Raw genomic sequence first — 17,986 nt, forward strand, 5'->3', positions numbered from 1 at the left:
AGACGCAGGGGCTGGAACAAAGGTTCCAGGGCAAGCTGCTTACTTGGGGAGGGGAGTCGCAGAAAGTGCCAGGGGAGGAGGGGACAGAGACAGGGAGGAGACGGCAGTCAGCAAAGGGCATGACATCAAGCCTGTCACCACGGAAGGTGACAGGGGCTCGGTCCTGCAGGGGCACCTGGGGACCAGGGCGAGATATCCCACTGAAGGGCTGGGGGGTTCAGGGCATTTATTTACTCCTGCCAGCCACTGGGCGGGGCTCGTTCCAGGGGCCACTCACTCTCTGGCACGTTCGGTCCCCCGTGTGGATGGCACAATGGTGACCAGAGGCAGCCCACAGGTGACGGAACGCAGGGCCGGCAGCGGGGGGCCAGGCTGGTGTGTGCTGTAGTGGTCAGGGTAACAGAAGAGGGGCGGCGTGGGCAGTGACAAATGTCCAGGCTCCAATGGGCCCATTCAGGACCCCAAGCCCTGGCACAGGGCAGTGGGCACGGGAGCTCCGGCGTCGTGTGGGTTGTTGATGGAACCCAGCTCCGGCTTCCATCTGGCCAGAGGAGACTCTGGCCCCCGGACTAACGCCACCCGGCGAACAGTTTCCAGCATCTCCGGGCCACCAGACTGTGGCCAGGCCAGGACTCTGCAAGGCTGGGTCTTCCCTTGCAAGTGCACACAGGGGTGCACAGAGTGGCAAGTGCACCCCGGCGGGCGGGCAGGGTCCCTCCCGGGGACCACGGACACACTTTTATTTTCTTCCTTTGTCAGCTACGCATTTCTTTTCATGGGTATTCAAAGCAGAGTTTACCAGCCACCCCTTGCTGTCATGGACATTATGGCTTAGCAATGGCTTGGCTGAGTGGAAAGAGTAAGCCAATCCACCGCCGACAGGTGGATGGGACACAAACGTGGCCAAGGCCGACAAGGGAGCATTAGTGGCCCCGAAAAGTGAAATGGTCACACGCGCCGCAACCTGGGTCAGCCCTGAAGACACTGTGCTGAGTGCATGAGCCAGACACAGGAGAAGAGAGCCTGCGGGATGCCGTTTGCATGAGGTCCCCAGAATTGTCAACTTCATAGAGAGGGAGGAGAGTGGAGGCCGCCAGGGGCGGGGGGCGGTGCTGGGAGCTGAGTGCTAAGCAGGGACAGAGGCTCCCTTCCGGGCGATAGAAAAGTGCTGGAGAGGATGGTGGTGGGGGACGTGCAACTTGCTGCCAGGAACTGTACACTTAACAAGGGCTGGTTAGGGTGGCAACGTGGATGCTATGGATGTCTCACCACGAAATAACAAAAGGGAGCAGCCTCTGTGGAAAACAGCCCGGAGGTTGCCCCGAAAATTAAAAATAGAGCTGCCCTAGGAGCCAGCACCCCCACTTCTGGGTATTTGTCCAAAGAAAACAAAACCGCCGCTTCAGAAAGATGCAGGCGCCCCAACATTCACAGCAGCACTACTAACACCGGCAGGGCGCGGAGGCAGCCTGGGCGCCCATCGGTGGGTGGGTGGGTGGGTGGGCGAAGGCGACGGGCGCACGTATGCAAGGGACTAGTACTCAGCCCTGAAAAGAATGAAATCTTGCCATTTACAGACATGGATGGACCTGGAGGGCGTTGTGCTGAGTGAACTAAGTCAGACAGAGGAAGACGAACACTGGACGATTTCATTTACATGTGCAAGTTAAGAAAACACAAAATCAACGAATAAACACAAGAAAGCAGAAAAAATTACTTTGATGTCAACAACCTTAAAACCGTGCTGCTAAAATAAATGCCAAATCCTTTATTTTAAGGCACCATTACAAAAATATATATAAGTATATATTTATTCATTTACAACAACATTTTAATTAGCGCACTTCTTTTCCCTTTTAGCTCTCAGAAGCGCCCTTCAGGCCTTTGTTAAGCTGTAGCTACACTCGTTCCTGGTGTGAGGCCGGCTCTCCGGGGGGCGGGGTGGAGGAGAAGCGGCGGGAGGGGCTGACCTGCCCGCAGCGTCCCCAGGAGTGAGAGGGAAACAGGAAGTCCCTCCCCCCTCTGTCTGCAGGAGTCAGTGGGAAACAGGAAGTCCCTCCCTACTCTGCCTCAGGTGCTCATTTCTCTCCCCACGTGACCACCTCCTTGCACCTGATGACTCTAGTGTTTCAAGATTTGTGTTTTTATCCCCACTTCCCCCTACACAGAAGCCAAAAGCACCCCCAGTCCGAAGCGGGGTGGGGCCGCCGACGTGGCGCCTTCCGCAGGTTTACACGATGCCTCCTCTGGGGTTCCCATGCCCGCCCCGCCTGGCCCTTCTGTGGCCCTGTCCCATCTGCTGGTCCCTGTCACTGTCTTTCTCGTGAGCTTCTGAGCTGGACGGGGCTGGGGCCAGTCGGCTGTGATCACCACTGTGTCGCTACCTGGTGACCAGGACCTGGCGCTGCGAATCGCTCATAAACGCCCCCAGCACATGAACAAGACCCTCGCGTCTGGAGCCCGTGCCGTGTGCCCGACGCACAACCACGTCCTTTGTGAACCGTCTTCATTAAATCTCAGTATCACCCCCAGGGGACAGGGCTTGGTACCGATTTTTTTTTAAACAGTTGCCGTTGTAATCCCAATTTTACACATGGAGCCACGGAGACTTGGGCTGAATGACGCGCTATGGCAGACACTGCGGGCGGCCCACCCGCACCGCCCCCTCCCCCGGCGATTTCAACGCCCCAAGGCCAGACCTCCAAGGGCCCGCACCTCCCTCTTTCTGCATGAGGTCTTTTCCTGGTCACCCAAGCTGACGCTGCCCGCCCTAATGAGCACCCCTCAATCAACGGTGGCCCCAGCACCCCGCTTCGGGGTCTCTGCTGCGCACCCATTCCCAGAGTTGGCGGAAGGGATGCGGTCCAGACCCCCTCACTGTCGGCTGCCTTCCCTTCCCTGGGGCGCATGCCCTGCGGCACATGCCCAGCCGCCCTGGTGCTTCCTGAGATCGCCTCTAAATAAGCACCTGCGTCTGACTGCGGGTCTCTGCGGTGTCCGATCGGAACGCAGGGGTGCTCAGCACCCACACGCCTGACCTTGGTGCAGCCCAAGTCAGCATCGAGCCTCGGGCTTTCCCAAGCAGAGGCTTTCAGGACTGACTTTGAGATCCCAATCACCAAAGGTGTTTAGGAGGTAGGTGCCTGTCCCCTGCTCCTGGCCCTTCTTGCCACCTTGAACTGCTCGGATACCTCGTCCTCCACTCAGGCCTCTCGCGGCCCCCGGGGGGCCCCGCTCTCTGGAGCTCAGGGAGTTCAGCTCCCATCACGGGGCTGGGGGGCCTGGCAACCGGGCCCGGGTGCACCAGGTGCTCAGGGCTTTCTCCAGGCTTCTCTTGGTCCCCAGGGCCTTTGGTGGCCTCTGCCCAGCAACATGGGCCCCTGCCTGGGAGGGGACAAGTCCCTGAAGGAAAGGACTGGAAAAGAGTCTCCGGAGTCAGGGACCCTCCTGGAAAGGGACTCCCAGGGGCACACAGTTCACTTGGGAGTTTCCAGGCTCCAATCACCCGCAGGCCCCTCCCCAGTGCCCTACACCCATGGGAGACGGAGCCCAGCGAAGCAGCCGGTCATGTCCTCAGAGGAAGCCTCGGGCCCCTGGAAAGTGGCTTGGAAAAGTTTGTCACGCTCTGTCCCCAAGGGGTGCTCTGGGCCTGCTGGGCTCTTGTCATGCAGGAGCAAGGGACGCAGGTCCCAGGGGGCCTGCTGCCTGGCTGGCCTCACTCTTTCCGAGCCGGGCCCCCAGAGCCGGGAGTCAGGGACAATCAGATTCAGGGCCCACGAGAGCTCCCTCCGCACCGGGCCCAGGCCCCGCTTCCCGGCTCGGCCGCATCTAACCTGCCCAGGCAGCGCCGCCTCCCCCGCATCGGGAGGGGCTCACTCAGGTCTGGCTGCGGCCTGTCCTGCTCTCATGTAGAAGCACGTTCCACATGTCCCACCCAGTCAGCGTGGCACCCAAAGGTGAGGCCGCATCTGCGTCCCGGATGATAAGGAAACCTGACCTACAGACTGGGCGTTTGAAGCCCACACGGGAGGCAGGGATGTGGCAGGAGGCCCTGGGATGATGAGTGAGCACCGAGCCCAGACCTGGCAGCCACTAGCGTTGCTGGGAACGTGTCCACAGATGGTGGGCTGGCCACAGGCTTTCCCGCCTCTCCCTCCCCTGGACGCACATGCCCTAAATGTACATATTCTCCCCGGTCAGAGCCCTGGGCACAAACGAGTCCCAGCCCCCTCTCCTCCTGCCCCCCAGAGTGGGTGTCCGTTCACCCAGCAAACACCATTGCAGGCCGCCCGTGTCTGGGCACTGATGCTGGGAGCCGGGCCCACCGGCACACAACTGCCAGCCGAGGGGGCCACCAGCGATTCACCAGGGCACCAGGGCGTGAGAAACACTGAGAAGGGAGTGCTGGGTCGGGGTCGACGGGGCTCCATTATCTTTGTCTCCCTCGTTAAAATGTCAGGTCCAGCAGGGGAGGGAATTCAGTCTGTTTCATTCCCAGTTCTATGCCCCATGCTTGGCACACAGTACTCAACAAACATTGTTTGAATGGATGGAGGGATGGATAGATGAATGAATGGTAGAGGATGGATAGATGGATAAATGGACGATGGGATGATGGATGGATGGATGGATGGATGTATGGATACAGACCTGCTATGGGCCAGGCAGGCAGAATTGGTGGAAGCCCCCCGCCCCCCCCCCCGCCCCCTCCTGGTGAGAGAACTGTGGAGCTGGCTGGTTCCTGTTGCTGGATCAGACCCTCCAGCGCTGCCAAGCATGGAGTAGCCACTTTTCCTTTTTCTGGATAATTCCAGATGCAGCAAGGGGACCTGCGGGGGGCGGGGGGGCGGGTAGGGGGCTGCTTGGGCCACCCTCTGGAAGTTTATTTCCTCAGGCCAGTTTCTTGTGGTCTGGGAGGTTTTAAAATAGTCCATGTTTTAAAAACAGAAAATCTCACAGTCTGCCCAATTAATGCTCACAGTTCATTGTCTGTAATTGCACATAAAATTTTATAACGGGAAATTACAAGGCTTCTCTTTGAAGACTTCCCCCAAGGAACGGATTTGGGAAGAAAAATCCCATTTCTGCTTTCAAGGGACAGGTCCTTTTAGCAGAGTTCTGAAACCTTCCCCAGAGAGGAGCTTATGGGGCGGGAGCTTTGGGGGTGGAGCCGATGCTGTGGATGAACCGGGCAGCCGGCATTTAGCTGTGCCAAGCCCGTCACGCAGGCATCCCAGCTCAGCCTGTGGGGAGTGTGCCCCTTTCTCAGGTCTGGACACTGAGGCTTAGAGGGCTTCTGACGCAGCCTGACTCAGAGGCCCCACGCAGCCCTGCCTCCCACCCACAGGAGACCACAACCTTAGGCTCTGAAGGGCCTCCCCGTGGGCCTGCACATGGAGTCAGGCTCCCGGCCGGGATCAGTAAAGAAGACCAGGTCCCTCACAGAACAACATCCATCTGCTCTCAGACCACCCTACAGGATGCGAGCTTGATCGCTATTTCTAAACACTGTGATTCCCTTCTGAGCGGCACGGTTGTGCTGCATAGTTTCTGGATGTGCCAAAGCACTGGTGTGTTCAAGGCAAAAATTTTAAACACACTACAATTTCTGAAACCCTGTTTGGTTACTTCTCTCCTCGTTCCCTTGGGATTCGCAGAGGACCCAGGTGCAGACTCAGATCCCAGGGAAACGTCTACGTCCACAGACACTTGCAGCGCCCCGGGCCAGGGGTCCCCTGCTCTGAGCTCCAGTGCCCCTTGCCGCCCCGACATTCCGGGATGCTCAGAGCCTCGCCTGGGAGCGACGAAGGGGGACACCCAGATCTCACTGCGAGCCCACCCAGCCGACGACGCCGCATCCCAGAGGCCTCTCCTCACAGGGTCTTCACCGTGCTGTCCCTGCCGGGTGGGCCTGCAGGTCATCCTACATACGGGTGCCGGGGCCACCCCGGGGTCCCAGAGTCAGGCCCCAGCCAGCAGACGTCGCGGCGGCCACAGCGCGAGCAGCATAGGAAAGTACACCAAAAGCACGCAGAGACAAGGTGATTCTGGAGGACCCTGAGTACTGTGAAAATGGCCACAAGTGACCAGGGAGGCCACTTGCAGGAGGGGCAGAGACCTCGGTGATCAGAAGGATGCACAGCTATGGAGATCTGGGGGAAGAAACAGCGGCAGCACAAGGGCCCGGGGCAGGGTCACGGGCCTCCGGAGGCCTTGCAGGGGTCTGAGCTTGCTGCTCCTGCTGTGACGTCGTTGAGGGACAGAGAGGAATATCATGAGGGAATGAGGGAAGGCGCAGGTCCTGGGGCGCCTCATGGGCAGCCGTTGTCCACCCAGGGCTGTAAGCTGTGTTGGCTACCAGACTCGTCATCCCGGCAGACAAGGACGGGGCAGTCAGAGAGGTGCCAAAGGGCACCGCTGAAGCTGGGCCGCAGGCCAGACCGGGTTCAAGTCCAGTCTCTCCCAGCAAACCAGCTGCATTGCACAAGTCGCCACACTCTTCGTGCCTCAGTCTGCTTGGCTGTAAGATTGGGGCAGAGCCTGTCTCCCAAGCCCTCACTGAGCAGAAGCCTCCCAGGGCGGGTCTGAGTGGCCCTCAGAAGCTGGCGTGAGCTGCTTCTACTCCTCCTCCCAGCTCCCAGCTCGGGGCCGCTGAGGTTTCTGAGCCGAGAGCCAGAAAGGTAAAATCAAGGGGCTGAGACCATGAAAACAGAGGCCGCGAGAGCTGAACCCCTAAAGAGGCTGGCAGGGGGCCCAGCGATGCTGCAGCCGGCCGCCCCCAACCCCGCGCACCCTGCCCCGCTCCCCCGCCACCACCCTCTTCACGGGTCTGTGAGGGCGTCATTCCTCGCGCCTACCAAAAACAACAAGCACCCTTCTTTTCTTGAAACCTGCTCCCTCTCTGCCCCTCCGACTTTCCCGTTTCGTCGGGATCACAAGAAGAGACGTGTTCCTTTCCCACCGACTCCACTACTGTCACGTGTCGCTGAACAACGGAATGCTTTCCGACGAACACATCATCGGGCACTTTCCCCCTCGTGTGGACGTTGCGGAGCGCACTCCACATGCTCCGCGACGTCCCCAGGAGGGCACTGACACACGCCGGGACACCACAGCCTACGGCACGCCAGGCAATAGGGCCGGGCCTGGCGCACCCGGGCCACGCACGGCACGGCACGGCACGTCCGGCTCCAATACTCCAGGCCACTGTCACACGGTGGGAAGCGTCTGGGTATCGAAACAGAGCCGGACAGAGAAATGGGGAGGCAAAATGACAGCGTGAAAGGTAAAGGATGGGGCGCCTGTCGGGGCACTTAGCACGAGGGAGCCCGCGGGCCTGGGAGCCGCCTGGGCAAGGCAGGGAGGGGGCGGCAGGTGAATGGGCAGGCCCGGGGCACGGCTGCGCACTGCCGCAGACTTGACCAGCACCGTCCCACAGCCCTCCCCCGGCTCCCTCCCGACAGCGTCCCCGGGGGGGCACTGAAGGCGTTGGGGCCGCTCCAGGAACGGGGTGCGGGCTGGGCCGACAGGAAACACCGAGGAAACGGACTGGGCGACGTGCGGGCCCCCAACTCAGTGACCGTCAGGAGGGAGGAACCGTGGCCTGAGGGTCAAGGGAAAAAGAAACCAAGACGGAGAGACAAAGGGACACAGGGGACCGTCCCAGTGCAATGTGATGCTGGCTATTGCCTGTTGGAGCAGCGGTCAGATTAAGGACGTTCGAGGTGTTCGTAAAAAATAAATAAATAAATAAGAGGGGGTTTATCATGATGTGGGCATAGAACTGAGGGCTCACTATTTTGGTTTCGGTTCCATGGACCCTGCCTCGTACCAAGGGCTCTCTCTGGCATTGAAGTGATGAAAGAAATAAAACGTGCCTATGCCCTACGGCACAACCGTCTGAGAGTATTTCCAAAGTGAGGGGCAGGCTGGCTCCACATGGCCACGGAAGGCTTTTGTGGTGCTCAAATAGCAGTGGTCTCTCGTACGTGTTACGTCTGCGCCTGTGGACCCGTGTCCCTGTCCGGGATCTTAGGTCCTCAGCAAAGAACGCCCAGCAATGTGTTCTGAAGACCAGTGCGCAGGGTCGGGGAGGGCCGCGGCACCCCGTGAATGAGGAGCGCTGGGGCTCAGGCTCCGGGGGGCTGGCCAGTGGGGATGGAGTCTGCGCATGAGAGGGGCCTATAACCACGCCCCACAGGGACGGCTTCTGTCAAAGGGCAGAATGCCTCCTGAACCACACGTCTTTCCATGGCTTACAGGACATTCAGCTCCGTGACAATCTTATGGGACCACTGTCGCATACGTCGCCCCTCATTGACTGAATTGTCATTATGGGGCGTGTGACTGTGTAAGCAAAGCGACAGAGCAAACCTAACAATAAATGGCATTGACATTCGGCCTCAGGGCCTGAGAGGCAATAGGGAGCAGAGGGGATCTGCGGCAAATTGGGGTATGCAGCTGACTTGGAGGGCCAGCGGTTATTCCTGGTTCCTGCCAGCGAAAACACAAGCCCGTGTAACCAGATACCCTGATTGTTCCATAGAAGCCAGACATCCTGAAGTGCATGGGAAATCTCCCAATTTCTTAACCCTGGCATCCAAGTCAGACACTTTACAGTCCTTGCTCAAGCCAAAGACAACACACGTCTGTAGGCAGGCGCGGGCCAGTGTGCCCACCCTAAGCGAGAGGGGCAGGCCCGCGGCCCTGGAGCACAGAGGAAGGGGGGTTCCTGGGGCCCACCGGGGAGGCTCGGGCTGGAAACCCAAGATCAGAGGGAAGTCTGCCTGGCGAGGTGAGGGCCTGCTGAGCAGAGGCCTGGGGACCTCGCCGTGTCTCCGTGGCCAGGCCTGGCCGGCCAGCCATTCATGTGGTTGGGACAAGGGAGCGACCAGAGGAAGTGGCCACAAAGACAGGGCCTGAACGCAGAAGGCACACGGCCTGGCTTTCGCCTTCGCTGGGAGGGCATCTAAATCTTCGCGTTTTCAGGAGGAAAAGCCTCGTGGACGTCCGCTAAACCCTTAGCCAGGCCCGTCCTGCCTCCCCCAGAAAGCCAGGCACCCTTCCCCCGTCCCCGTAATCTCTGTGGCTCCCTCATAAATTATGAGCGCGTTCATTTGCATGTCAGAAGCTCGGCCAAGAAATTAGATAAAATTGATCGGCCACAATTTATTCTCTCTATTTTTCCAAGAAACGGCCTCCCAATCATGTTTTATTCATGGAGACACCCAGCTCTCCCTTTTATCTCCAACCCTCAGTAACATTTTCAATTTACTCAGTTTATAGCTGCAAGACGCCCTTGGGCCGGGCGGGAGGGGAGGCCACCCAGAATGCGCTGCAGCTCCCACTGCTCTGGGCCAGGCAGGCGCTCTGAAGCGAGACGGAGGGAGGTTCCGGCAAGGTCCCGCCAGCCCGGGGCTCGGCGAAAGGTTTCCAGGGGCAGCCCGCAAAGACGGCTGGGCGCGCTAATGAGCAGCCCCCTCCTGGGGTGCGCCGAGGGGCCCCCAGGTCCTAATGCGGCTGCTTTGGCAGGCTCCTTGGCCCAACACGGGGGCTCTCTGCTGGGGACAGAGACGTGCCCGCCTCTGCCAGTCCCCCCTGCTGCCACACGCTGGGGACGCCTTCTCAAAGGAAGGAGATGCAGCAAAGGATAGTGTCATGTCTTCAGAACCTCCCTTAGAGAAGAGCGCGAGCTTTCTGGCAGGCAGGTGGCCTTGGTTTGCTTCCTTTATTTCGGAGCCATTTTCGGGCTCCAGAGGCACCAGTTTGGGGAGGTCATGTCTGCAAGGGTTTTAGCCGTGTCGACTTGCCGTTCGCCTGGAGACACCTGAAACTTGTCCCAGGACCCACCTGGGTCCTCTTCTCCAAGCAGAGGTTGCACACTCAGATGCCCGCCTTGGCCATGCAGGTATCTTGGAAGATGTGAGGCAACAGAGCTTGGTGGGAACTGCGGCGAACAAGAAACTGGGAATCAAACCAGCAACCCCTTGGTTTGCGGGCCGGCGCTCAATCCACTGAGCCACACCAGCCAGAGCACTTCTTCTGTTACAACGCTCTGTTGCCGGAACAACCCTCAACTATGAAAGCCATTTCAGCCGTGGCCTCCCATCCACTCCAGACTGTTGGCTCCTTGAGAGAAAAGGACCATTTATCTTATTGATCTCCTTATGGCCACAGTCCAGCCCTGTGCCTGGTTTACATTAGGTGCCCAATAAATGTGTTGACCTAAGATGTAGGTTGAACTTGTGGCAGAAGCTGATCCTTACTTTCCCCAACATTTACTCTTCCTTTCCTCTTTGAAATGATCAGACCTTGATTTTTAGTTGACCATGTTGTCCCCTGACAGAAAACACACATTTCTCAGCTTCTCCTGTAGCCAGGGACTATGTTATGACCAATGAGAAGTAACTCTTGAGTGGGACTTCTGGGAAGGGCTAAGAAGAGCCCCTTTTTGCTCTTCTTCCTTTTCACCTTCCTGTGATCCTGGTCACAATGGCTGGCACCCTGGCAGCCATCATGAGCCACGCAGTGCCTGAGTCGGTGATAGTGGTAGAGCTTCCCATCGCGCTGGCTGTTGACATCTAGGCTCAGGTTATAAGAGAAAAATAAACTTAATCTCCTTGAAGCCACTATTATTTTGAGGTTTTCTATTATATTCCAATGAACCGAGTCCTAGCCATATATCCTCTCCCAAGACATTTCTGCTCAGTACCACATCTACTGGTCCCCACCTGGGGAAAAAAAGGGGGACTCCAATCCACTCGAAGTCCCCTTCACAAGCAAATGTCATGGAATGGGCTGAAGGGATGGAGACTAAAGGCCGTATGTGGATCCTCTGGGATCCTACTGGGTTTGCTGTTCGCAGGTGGTTGAGGGCAGCCACCATCCTCGGTGGGAATGCTAGGGTGGCCTTGACTCACTGTTGGTCAGCCTGGTGTGGTTTAGGTAAGTGCCTACATGGGATGGACCAAATGCCTGCGGACAGTCTGGATTTGAAAGAATGGGGAGACAGCTCCTGCGCGAGATTGCCTTCCTGTGTGGTGACCCCGCCCCGCAACAGCCTAGGGCAGAAGCCATCACGGGGCCCTTCCCCCAGTGTGGTCATCGGTGTCACCAAAGGGCATGGCTCAGCTTTCTGGGGCCTGAGGCTTTTCCCAGCCACACGCAGGGCTGTGGCCTGCAGGTCCCCGATGCAGAGAGAGCCTGTGTTTCTCTCCCCGTCCCCCACAGGGCTCCGGGCTCGACAAAGTGCCTGTGGCCCACAGCTGCCTTGTCAGAGAGAAAAGGAGGAGCAGGGTCAATGGGCGGGAAGGAGACTTGCTCTCTATCAGAGAGCCTTTTGCTTGTTTGACAAATTTTGTCCTGTGAGGGTTTTCCCTGTTTAAAATAAATCGATTCATTCTCAAAGGATTCCAACCATCCCTCGCCTGGCCTCGGTGAACCGCCTCCCCCCGCCAACCATGGATAGAAATGGTAATTCCCATTGCAGAGAATAAGACAGCCAAGTCCCAGAGATCAGAGTGGCCTCTGGTCCCCTGGGAGATTCCAGCCAGGCCTGGACTGGCACCAGGCTCCTGGCTCTCAGTTGGAAGGATTTCCAGGGTCAGCGTGGCTGTGACCTCCAGCCTGAGACCCTCTCTGGCCGCCTTCCCCAGCCGCCAGCAGCCTGGCCTGCAGGCGCCCTCCAGTCTGGGCATCGGGGGCTGCGATGCTGAGCCGGGGACCGCAGAGCCCGAGAGGGTCCACGCCAGACCCACCTGACAGGGCTCAGCAGCGAGTTCTCGTCCAGTCCGCCCACCCTGTTCGCAAGGCATCGCCTGTAAAATACGTTCTTAAAACGACTGTCATAGTTTATCTGCTGTTTAACATTGATTTTCTTTTTGGATGACACACGATATCAGCCAGCTGCTCGGTGATCTCTCTATCAGTCATAGACTCCGGCATGATACTCATCGTCCATTCCGGACACTCAGAAAGGGCCTGGAAGGGGCCCAGGCGCGGGGTTCCAGGAAGGCTGCGGCCCTGGTGGCAGTGTGGGGCAAGGCACTGCCGGGAGGGGGCTTTGAAAGGACCGTGGGGCGCCCATTGGCCCGCTGAGGCTGCTGAAACACTCACGTGAAAACATCTGCGCCGGGGAGGCAGCCCTGTGGACAGGAAGACGGAAAAGACCGGCGAGAAAAGAGCCCCCAGCGTGTGTGGAGCAGCTCCTAGGAGCCGGGTCTGCACTGGATGCTGTCCCTGTGGCGCAGCTGTCCTCCAAACAATGGCCGGGGACGGGCTGACTTCTTTTGGTTGCTGAAGCTGGCACAAGTCACCGGGGCCGCGGGGGCTTACGTCCTGCCATGACAAGGGAAACGGACCCACGTGGGGACTCACCGGTCCCTTCGACAAATACTCGGTGAGGGTGTATAATGTGGCAGGTGCCATTCTGGGTGCTATGGAGATATCAGAGACCAAATGGAGAAGAAAGAGCTTGTGCCCTCACATTGTGGGCACTTGAAACAGGGGGACCAGACAAGGCTCCAGCAAAGAGGTGCCACGGGACCTGTGTGACAAAAGGGGCCAGGCCAGGGACGAGCTGAAGGATTAAAGAGTGTGCACGGGGTGGCCCCAGGCAGCTATCAGGCCCGAGTCTCTGTGTACATTGTTGCCAGCCTGGGATTGGCTGCCCTGGGTCAGGTGCCCACCCCTGACCCAATCAGCAGTGGTGAGGGGTCATGCGGCCTAGGGCAGAGTCCATTCATTGGGAGGGGCTGTGGGTGGCCCCCCTGCCAGGAAGCAGCACCCTCTTTTTACAGACGGACCCTCTACGAGCTTCATTCAGAAACTGCCCTCTCGAAAATGGCCCGCAGAAATATTTTGTTTGCCTTGCTGGTACGTCACTGTTTGAACTGAGCCACCACTTGGGAAATTTTATGTAACAACCCAGAGTTTAAAACATTTTCTTAAAAATGACCATCAGCTCTGACAGCTCTGGCAGCTGATTGTTTCTGCCAAGTACCACTGGGCCGGCGTAGGCAGCCCTTCCGGTGGGGTCTCCCCGCTCGACCCGAGGGACCCATTTATGCTGCCACACAGCCCTGTGGCCATTCGATTCGCAACGGTGATTTAACGGTTCGCCCGGGGTCACAGAGAGGCTGGTGGAAGCGGGGCTGGGCCTCCTATCTCCCTGGCACTGCCACGCTGCAGTGTCCTATGGCTGCCACCCGTGAGCCCTGGCGGCCACTGCAGGGGTGTCCTGCTGCCAAAGTTCTCCCTAGGCAGACCGCAAAAGGGCGGGTTCTGCCACCCACCCTGTCACCGAGCAAAGGCTCACTGCCCAACGAGCACAGAGGCCGATGCTATGGCACGAGCTTTGGAGAAAAGGAAAAAGCTTTTGTTGCGAGGTCCAGGGGCCAGGAGATGGGAGGCGGGGCTCAAATCTGTCTCCTCCCTGATGCAGGGTTTGGCGGGATCGAGGGGTTTCAGCACCGGATCCTCCTGGACAGTGGGCCTTCGCTCCCGAAAGGGTTCCGGAGCTCGGGTCCGGTCGTGTCCAGTCCTGTGGTTCCAGGCGGCGGAAGCAGTTAAGGGCTCACCACCGTGACCTGTGAGTGGTACGGCTAAGGTTTAACCTTGGTGTCCAGTCTTATCGGAAACCGAATAGAACCAGCCTTAGCTAGTTCTGTGGTTACAACTTCTGCTGGTGACCTGTCGTTCTCACTGGGTTCGGGTTGCGTTGAGTCCTTTCATCCCTTCCCATGAGACAGGAAAATTGATTTATTCCAAAGTTTTTCCTGCGCGGCAAGGATGAGAACTCCTGGGATAAGCGTGGGATTCAGGAAGCAGGACTGTGTGTGTTCCTCTTGGGGCCCCCAGTTCCGAGACTGTGCATGGTGGGCGCAAGCACCAGCCTGAATGGCAACTGAGTAACGGACCACCGCCCCGTGCCGAGTTCGGGGCTTTCCCTGAGGGGCCTGCGGCTTGGCTTGGGGGAGAGGGCCTGGCCTTATCTTGAAGGGACACTTTTCTTGCCAGCCAAGTGGTTCCCAGCAAGATGCCCGAGGTGGGTTTCAGGAAACGGTGGGGCTGGGGCCGCTGCCTGCCCAGGCTGGGCGCTCAGAGGCGGGCTGAGGAGGGGGAGTGGATGGGGCCTGAGAAGCAAAGCCCATGGCTCTCGGGCAGGCTCTGGACCGTGACCAGGGCAGCCCCCTGGGCAGGAACTTGCAGGCAGCCCGATCGGCTCAGTGCCTGCAGGAGGCCCTAGATCCATGGTCAGTGAGGAAGGCATGTGTCCAAGGAGGGAAGGGAGGAAGCCATGGGCAGGTGTGGAGCACTCAGGTGCGGCTCAGATGCCCCTGGGTGTGCCCCTGGGTCTAGAGCCAAGCCCCTCCCTTGGCGCAGCTCTCCCTGCAAGAGCAGCGCCTGGGAGCTCCTCTGGGCCTCCTCCTGCCTGCTTTCAGATAACGTATGTGTTGAGCACCTACTATGCGCCTGGCCCTGAGCTGGACTGTGAGGCCCAGAAGCGAGCCCAGGACCAGGAGCAACACAGACTGGGGATGAGGTGTGACAGGACAGAGCTGAGGGTCCTGGGGGTCAGGGAAGGCTTCTTGGTAGGAGCTACCTGGAAGCTGACCCTGGAAGGGTGAAGACTTGGCCGCACACAGCAGAGGAGGGTCCGGGCAGAGGCAGAGCCATGCACAGTGGTCCAAAGGCAAGCCCGGGGATCGCGAGGACACCCGCGCCCGCCCCTCCCCCGCAGCCCCGGTGACACAGGGAGGCCTGGCCCCGCGGGTGAGTCCGGGTTGGTGGGACCTTTCTTAATTCTGTTGTGAAAACCCGTCGTCGCCCCCGGAAGCCAAGTACCCTTCAAAGGCCCAAGCTGGAGCTCGCCGTAATCTGGGCAGGCACCCTCTCGTGGCTGCATGTCCGGCGCGTGCCGCTTTAAAATTCTCTTTGTTTGGGCGATCAGAGAGCTAGGCTGCTGTGCTCGGGGAACCCACAGAGGCTGGGCTGGAGCAGGGGCTGCAGCCTCGGGGGCGGGGGACTGCAGGAAGGCCGGCCCACGAGCAACCCCTCGCGCCCCCACGGCCAGCTGAGCGCCAGCACTGGCGGGTGGGAGGGGAGGCGCCCCCTCTCCCAGCGCTGCCCGCCTGGAGCCGCGGTGCGCAGGGCATTTAGAGACTTGCCACTGTGCCTTCCCCTCAGCCCCGTGCAATGGCTCTGGAGGTTTCGGAGTGGGCTAGACCCAGGCATGACTTGGGGGAACATGAGCCCCCTCAAAATCTCCAGCAGCCCCTCCAGCCACCCCAAGTAAATACACAAGCCTGTTTTTCGGCTTCAAGATGAGCCCCCAGATCCGGCTCCCAGCCAGACTGCCCACCCCAAGCCCGTCCCCGCGGACCCTGCTGGGTGACCTGACACGAGACGTGGGGCTAGCTGGGGTCTTCCGAGCCGGACCGCACCTGAAGTTTCAGGGGAGTCGGACCCAGCCTGTGAGGACACAGGTGTCCCTGAGGAGGTCCTGGTCATGGTGGCAGGAGGACACCTCTGTCCTCTCCCGCCTGCCTCTTCACAGACCCATTGTGTCCCGGCTTTAGAAGTCACAGTCTGCCCCCTTCTGGTGGCTGGAAATTCTCAGGAAGCCACCCCCCACTCCGACCCCATGAACTCCATTGCAGGTGATCAGGGTGAGGGTTCTGGGCTGAAGCCACTGTGGTGTTGCCTCCCGGGCGCCCCACTGTACCCTGACCGAGGTGGAAGGGGAGCCCGTTGGAGGTGTCCTCCCTTGGCCATGACAAGGGCCTCAAATGTGTGCCTTTGACCTTCCCTCTAAATGCTGTTACGCACGCGTCCCAAGAGCAAGATGGGCAAGGGCAACGTTCTCCGCCTTGAAACCAGGTCCTTTTCCCAGGCCACGCTGCCTCTCAGTGACCTACGAGTTAATTTTTAAGGAAGCACGCTAATTACCCTGGCACAGTTAAACTGCACTCTTGTGTGTGTTTGGAGCACCGTCTGTTAAGTCTAACGTATTAAGCATACTGTGATGCTGGAAATTTACTTCGATGCCTCTTCACTTTTGAATGGATGGAAACCTCAAAACTGGGAATGGCCTGGCCTTGCCCTGCCTGCGGCCCAGGACCCAGCACAGGCCGAGGTGAGCGGGCAGGGGGCCTTCCGCTCAGGGAGGTCTGGAGCCCGGGACGGGTGCCAAGTGGCCTCTGCGCCCCGGAGAGAGCAGAGCCTAAAAGCAAAGGGTCAGCAGATCTGGGCTCCAGGGCAGCCCTCCACACTCACCACTGGGTGGCATTGGGCAAGTGACTTAGGCTCGCGGTGCCTCGGTTTCCGCCTCTGTAAAATGCGGTGATAATGTAGCCTTCCCGATCCCGCTCCCCGTGCTGCCTCCCGAGTACTTTCCCTGACCCCCCCAGGGCTGCGCTCCTGACCTTCCTGCCCTGGGAGAGGCAGCTGGAGCCCAACGTGGCCCTGGCAGATCCCGGGATAACCGCAGGCCACAATGCCCTCCTTTATTTTTGGACTCCGAGTCCACTGCTCACTCCTTGTCCCCAAGCCGGCCCGTGTCCTGATTTCCAGGTGATCCGGTCCCCTGTCGGGCTGCTTCCCTTTTCCATTCCGTTCACGGAGCACCTGGCAGGCGGCAGGCAGGACGCCAGCGCCCGCAGGGGAGGGCCAGACTCATCTCCAGCCCCCCCAGGACTCGGGCTCCTGGAGGAGACAGACGGACAGATGGACGTCCCAGCTGCTGCGTGCCGGGCAGGTGCTGCTCGGCGCTATATCCCCAGGCAGGGCTGCAGGTGGGAAACGGGGCTCAGAGGGATTTCCAGGTCGTCCCGCGTACGCGGGCCGTGGGGTGAGGGGGGAGTTCAGAGGGTGGCTCAGGGTCTAGGAAAGGGAGAGACAGGCACAGACCTGGCTCTTCTCTGGAGTCTGGAGTGGGCCCTTCCCAAACCAGGCCTGCTGTATACAGCCCTCTGCATGGTTCTCGGATGATGTCCATTTAGGCTCTTTCACTTTTCAGTGACGCACGCACTCAGGCTGGATGAAAGACACAAGGGATTTACTGGCTCGTGGAACTCTCCGAAAAGGCCAGGGCATGGCTGCCTCCCAGCACGGCGGGACCCCGGGCCTCAGACAGCCCTGGCAGGCCTGTTTCTCTCCCACCTCTTTCCTGAGCTCTCCTCTGCGGTGGCTTCATTCTTGAGCAGGCTCCCCGGGCCCTTCCCGGCGGTCTCGCTCTCAAGCCCAGCTCCAGGATGACATCCTAAATTTGGCAATGGCCACTGGAAAGGGCAGCCTGCCTGGCTCCCAGTAATTTCTAGCAAAAGTCCTAGGGAGGGTTCCCATTGGCCCAGCTGGAGTCCCAGGCCCTCCACTGAACCTATCAGAGAAGCCAAGCCAGCAGGGCATGCTGATTGGCCGGGCCGAAGTGCTGGCTCGGAGCCCTAGGCTTGAGAAGGGCAATTCTCCAAAGGGATATGAGGACACTGTGAGCCGAAGATCCCCCCAGGTGACAACAACGGATGTCTACCGCAAAAGGTGATGTCTTTGCAACCCCAAACCTTTTTGTTTGTTTTTGTTTCTTCACCATTCCATGCCCGGAAGCTATTTTATGCCAAACCCAGGGAACAGGTCCTAGAACCAGTTCGGCACCCCCAGCCCCTGCCCTGGCCGGTCCCCAGGATGGAGACGGACTGCGACCGCCCAATCTGCAGCCCCAGAACACCAGGCTTTTGTCTCATAGAGGCCTGGGGCAGCCCCGACATGCACAGCACCCCAGACAGCCTAGGTGCTAGCTCCCAGCCCCCCAGAACCTGGCAAGCTGCGACCACCAAGCCCCAGCGTGGACACGCCTTCTACTCTCAGAAGTGCTGCGCATCCAGGAAGAAGAATGATCGAAGACGAGTGTTTTCTCATATGAAGCATTAAGTATATTGCACTAGGGTGTCTAACAGTTATTGTGCCCTTTCATGGGCCGATGGCCTTTCCT

General features: G+C 59.2%; 1 protein-coding gene across 1 annotated transcript in view; it reads right to left on the bottom strand.

Moving 5' to 3' along the window:
* The window catches only part of ZNF423 (zinc finger protein 423), a 300,151-nt gene extending 283,790 nt beyond the window's left edge, over positions 1-16,361 (bottom strand). Inside the window, exon 1 of the mRNA XM_054570315.1 lies at positions 16,276-16,361. Coding sequence (XP_054426290.1) covers positions 16,276-16,288 — 13 coding nt within the window. The 5' untranslated portion in view covers positions 16,289-16,361. The remainder of the gene's footprint in view (positions 1-16,275) is intronic.
* Positions 16,362-17,986: the final 1,625 nt, after the last annotated feature.

The sequence above is a fragment of the Pteronotus mesoamericanus genome, unplaced genomic scaffold (assembly GCF_021234165.1).
Source record: "Pteronotus mesoamericanus isolate MK-2021 breed Mesoamerican mustached bat unplaced genomic scaffold, CSHL_Meso_final contig_202, whole genome shotgun sequence".
In the NCBI taxonomy this organism is placed as follows: domain Eukaryota; kingdom Metazoa; phylum Chordata; class Mammalia; order Chiroptera; family Mormoopidae; genus Pteronotus; species Pteronotus mesoamericanus.